We start from the raw sequence: 5,000 nt of genomic DNA, 5'->3' as shown, positions 1-5,000 counted from the left end.
ATAGAGAAAATCAGATCAGTGCTGTACCTGACCCACAGGGCTACAGACTGCCCTATGTCCTGTACCTGACCCACAGGGCTACAGACTGCCTTGTGTCCTGTACCTGACCCACATGGCTACAGACTTCCCTATGTTCTGTACCTGACCCACAGGGCTACAGACTGCCTTGTGTCCTGTACCTGACCCACAGGGCTACAGACTGCCCTATGTCCTGTACCTGACCCACAGGGCTACAGACTGCCCTATGTTCTGTACCTGACCCACAGGGCTACAGACTGCCCTATGTTCTGTACCTGACCCACAGGGCTACAGACTGCCCTATGTCCTGTACCTGACCCACAGGGCTACAGACTGCCCTATGTCCTGTACCTGACCCACAGGGCTACAGACTGCCCTATGTCCTGTACCTGACCCACAGGGCTACAGACTGCCCTATGTCCTGTACCTGACCCACAGGGCTACAGACTGCCCAATGTCCTGTACCTGACCCACAGGGCTACAGACTGCCCTATGTCCTGTACCTGACCCACAGGGCTACAGACTGCCCTATGTCCTGTACCTGACCCACAGGGCTACAGACTGCCCTATGTCCTGTACCTGACCCACAGGGCTACAGACTGCCCTATGTTCTGTACCTGACCCACAGGGCTACAGACTACCCTATGTCCTGTACCTGACCCACATGGCTACAGACTTCCCTATGTTCTGTACCTGACCCACAGGGCTACAGACTGCCCTATGTCCTGTACCTGACCCACAGGGCTACAGACTGCCTTGTGTTCTGTACCTGACCCACAGGGCTACAGACTGCCTTGTGTTCTGTACCTGACCCACAGGGCTACAGACTGCCCTATGTCCTGTACCTGACCCACAGGGCTACAGACTGCCCTATGTCCTGTACCTGACCCACAGGGCTACAGACTGCCCTATGTCCTGTACCTGACCCACAGGGCTACAGACTGCCCTATGTCCTGTACCTGACCCACATGGCTACAGACTTCCCTATGTTCTGTACCTGACCCACAGGGCTACAGACTGCCCTATGTCCTGTACCTGACCCACAGGGCTACAGACTGCCCTATGTCCTGTACCTGACCCACAGGGCTACAGACTGCCCTATGTCCTGTACCTGACCCACAGGGCTACAGACTGCCTTGTGTTCTGTACCTGACCCACAGGGCTACAGACTGCCCAATGTCCTGTACCTGACCCACAGGGCTACAGACTGCCCTATGTCCTGTACCTGACCCACAGGGCTACAGACTGCCCTATGTTCTGTACCTGACCCACAGGGCTACAGACTGCCCTATGTCCTGTACCTGACCCACAGGGCTACAGACTGCCCTATGTTCTGTACCTGACCCACAGGGCTACAGACTACCCTATGTCCTGTACCTGACCCACATGGCTACAGACTTCCCTATGTTCTGTACCTGACCCACAGGGCTACAGACTGCCTTGTGTCCTGTACCTGACCCACAGGGCTACAGACTGCCCTATGTTCTGTACCTGACCCACAGGGCTACAGACTGCCCTATGTCCTGTACCTGACCCACAGGGCTACAGACTGCCCTATGTCCTGTACCTGACCCACAGGGCTACAGACTGCCTTGTGTCCTGGGGCACTAACACCGTGTCTCTCCTCTATAGTGGCCAACTACGTCTTCGATAAGTCCAGGCAGTGCGTGGGCTCCATGACGGTGGAGATCGACTTCCTGCAGAAGAAGAGCACGGACAGCAACCCCTACGACTCGGACAAAATGGCCACCGAGTTCATGCAGCAGTTCAACAACCAGGGCTTCAGTGTGGGCCAGCAGGTAGGGGCTTCAGTGTGGGCCAGCAGGTAGGGGCTTCAGTGTGGGCCAGCAGGTAGGGGCTTCAGTGTGGGCCAGCAGGTAGGGCTTCAGTGTGGGCCAGCAGGTAGGGGCTTCAGTGTGGGCCAGCAGGTAGGGGCTTCAGTGTGGGCCAGCAGGTAGGGCTTCAGTGTGGGCCAGCAGGTAGGGGCTTCAGTGTGGGCCAGCAGGTAGGGGCTTCAGTGTGGGCCAGCAGGTAGGGCTTCAGTGTGGGCCAGCAGGTAGGGGCTTCAGTGTGGGCCAGCAGGTAGGGGCTTCAGTGTGGGCCAGCAGGTAGGGGCTTCAGTGTGGGCCAGCAGGTAGGGGCTTCAGTGTGGGCCAGCAGGTAGGGGCTTCAGTGTGGGCCAGCAGGTAGGGCTTCAGTGTAAATCAGCAGGTAGGGCTTCAGTGTAAATCAGCAGGTAGGGCTTCAGTGTAAATCAGCAGGTAGGGGCTTCAGTGTAAATCAGCAGGTAGGGGCTTCAGTGTGGGCCAGCAGGTAGGGCTTCAGTGTAAATCAGCTGGTAGGGCTTCAGTGTAAATCAGCAGGTAGGGGCTTCAGTGTGGGCCAGCAGGTAGGGCTTCAGTGTAAATCAGCAGGTAGGGGTGGGGGTGGGGGTGGGGGGTCGGGGCAGGTACGAGGGCAGGTACGAGGGGAGGGAGGGGGACTGTGGGGACACAGCAGGGGGGTGGGTTTTGGAAGGCCTTGGCAGTTTACCCTCAGCACGGTCCTGTCGTTGATGGTGGTTCTGTAGTCTGTCACGGCCTCTAAACCAGTCTGAGTGAACCACTTACTGCCGGACTGGTGCCCATTCCTCCAGACTTCATCTGCAGTGGAGTTCATTAAAGTACAGCACAGAGGGACACGCTCAATCAGGCTGTGCGTGTTGAAGCCATTTCTATGGAAGTCATAATATTTTGAGACCTGAGAGAACCTGTGTTGCATGTGGAGTTCGAAATTGGAATGTAAACAGTTGACCAGTGAAATCTAGAATAATGTAATTTGATTGGCCGTTAGAGTTAGTATAAAATAATCGAAACCCCGTGAAACAGCCAGAAGCCGCTGGACCTTGGAGCAACACAGTCTTTTGAACTACGCAAAACTACACAGAACTACACAGAACTACACAGTTGGTGTATAAGAAAAGTAAAGATCCTAAGTTTTTATACTGTATGGTTTGTAATTCATAAGTAAACAGACAAAGAACTTTGGATTCAAGACTTTTATTTTCTGACGAGTGAGTGAGTGAGTGAGTGAGTGAGTGAGTGAGTGAGTGAGTGAGTGAGTGAGTGAGTGAGTGAGTGAGTGAGTGAGTGAGTGAGTGAGTGAGTGAGTGAGTGAGTGAGTGAGTGAGTGAGTGAGTGAGTGAGTGAGTGAGTGAGTGAGTGAGTACGTACTGGTTCTCCCTCTGCTTTTCTCTCTTTTACACTCATCCCCTTCTTTATTTCTCTCTTCCTCTCCCTCTCTCCCTCTCTGTCCATCCCTCCACCCCGCTCCTGCAGCTGGTGTTCAGTTTCTGCGATAAGCTGTTTGGGCTGGTCATAAAGGATGTGGAGGCCATGGACCCCAGCATCCTGAAGGGGGAGCCGTCCTCTGGCAAGAAGCAGAAGGTGAGGAGGAGGAGGACGAGGAGGAGGAGGAGGAGGAGGAGGAGAAGGGCTCCATCGCTTAGTCTATCCATCCCCATCTCCTCTGTGTGTGTGTGTGTGTGTGTGACCTGGTCTGTCCATCCCCATCTCCTCTGTGTGTGTGTGTGTGTGTGTGTGTGTGTGTGTGTGTGTGACCTGGTCTGTCCATCCCCATCTCCTGTGTGTGTGTGTGTGTGTGTGTGTGTGTGTGTGTGTGTGTGTGTGTGTGTGTGTGTGAGTGTGTGACCTGGTCTGTCCATCCCCATCTCCTGTGTGTGTGTGTGTGTGTGTGTGTGTGTGTGTGTGTGTGTGACCTGGTCTGTCCATCCCCATCTCCTGTGTGTGTGTGTGTGTGTGTGTGTGTGTGTGTGTGTGTGTGACCTGGTCTGTCCATCCCCATCTCCTCTGTGTGTGTGTGTGTGTGTGTGTGTGACCTGGTCTGTCCGACCTGGTCTGTCCATCCCCATCTCTTCTGTGTGTGTGTGTGTGACCTGGTCTGTCCATCCCCATCTCCTCTGTGTGTATGTGTGTGTGTGTGTGTGTGTGTGTGTGTGTGTGAGACCTTGCCACACTGCTGATCGCCTGCCATCTGACCTGTGTTTCTGGCCTGCGTTTCTGACCTGCGTTTCTGGCCTGCGTTTCTGACCTGTGTCTGGGCGTGTTCCTCCTGGTTGCCTGGCTGCAGATTGAGGTGGGCCTGCTGGTGGGGAACAGTCAGGTGGTCTTTGAGAAGGCTGAGGGCTCTTCTCTCACCCTGGTGGGTAAGTCACTCCGCTTGGGCATCAGTGCTTTGATTCTTGTCTGCTTGTTAATTTGACGTTTTACAGAAAATACCAGAGAGATAGTCAGGATCAGCAGCAGCTGTGACGCCTGTCTCCTGCTCATTAGTGAAGCCTCTCTTATGCAGCCGTAATGGAGATAAATCTGTGCAGTACCAAAGGTGGCCAGAAGGTGGTGCTAGCGATGCATTAATGTCCAGTGTGGGCAAGTCCTGACACAGCGCTCACACTCCATTTTAACTTTAAGTTCATAATCCTGAGATTGTGTGGCTGAGACACTGAAGGCAGGGGAAGAGTGGGTTCAGTGCTCAGCTTTCCTCACCCCTAATGTATTTACACCGGCATGCCTATAACAACAACAACAATAATAATAACACTAAGAATAACAATTAAATATAATAATTGTTATTAAATATATTGGTATTAAACACAGTAAAAATCTCCCCCCAGGGAAGGCGAAGACGAAGGAGGCGCGTCAGACCATCATCAATCCCGACTGGAACTTCGAGCGCATGGGCATCGGCGGACTCGATAAGGAGTTCTCCGACATCTTCCGCCGAGCCTTCGCCTCCCGCGTCTTTCCCCCGGACATCGTGGAGCAGATGGGTGAGTCTCCCAAGAATCCCAGCCCGTCAGAGTGCAGGGCCAGTGAGACTGTGTGTGTGTGTGTGTGTGTGTGTGTGAGAGAGTGTGAGAGAGTGTGAGAGAGTGTGAGAGAGTGTGAGAGAGTGTGAGAGAGAGAGTGAGAGAGAGAGTGAGA

General features: G+C 53.9%; 1 protein-coding gene across 2 annotated transcripts in view; it reads left to right on the top strand.

Annotated features, from left to right (window-relative positions):
* The window catches only part of LOC133115305 (vesicle-fusing ATPase-like), a 63,026-nt gene that overhangs the window by 27,163 nt on the left and 30,863 nt on the right, over nt 1-5,000 (top strand). For both annotated transcript variants that reach the window (XM_061225148.1, XM_061225149.1), the window contains exons 5-8: nt 1,651-1,817; nt 3,336-3,443; nt 4,147-4,222; nt 4,691-4,846. In XM_061225148.1, the coding sequence (XP_061081132.1) occupies nt 1,651-1,817; nt 3,336-3,443; nt 4,147-4,222; nt 4,691-4,846 (507 nt within the window). The remainder of the gene's footprint in view (nt 1-1,650; nt 1,818-3,335; nt 3,444-4,146; nt 4,223-4,690; nt 4,847-5,000) is intronic.

Source organism: Conger conger, chromosome 16 (assembly GCF_963514075.1).
Source record: "Conger conger chromosome 16, fConCon1.1, whole genome shotgun sequence".
NCBI classification, from domain to species: domain Eukaryota; kingdom Metazoa; phylum Chordata; class Actinopteri; order Anguilliformes; family Congridae; genus Conger; species Conger conger.
The sequence above is the reverse complement of the archived record's forward strand: the minus strand, read 5'-3'. Positions and strand labels throughout refer to the sequence as shown.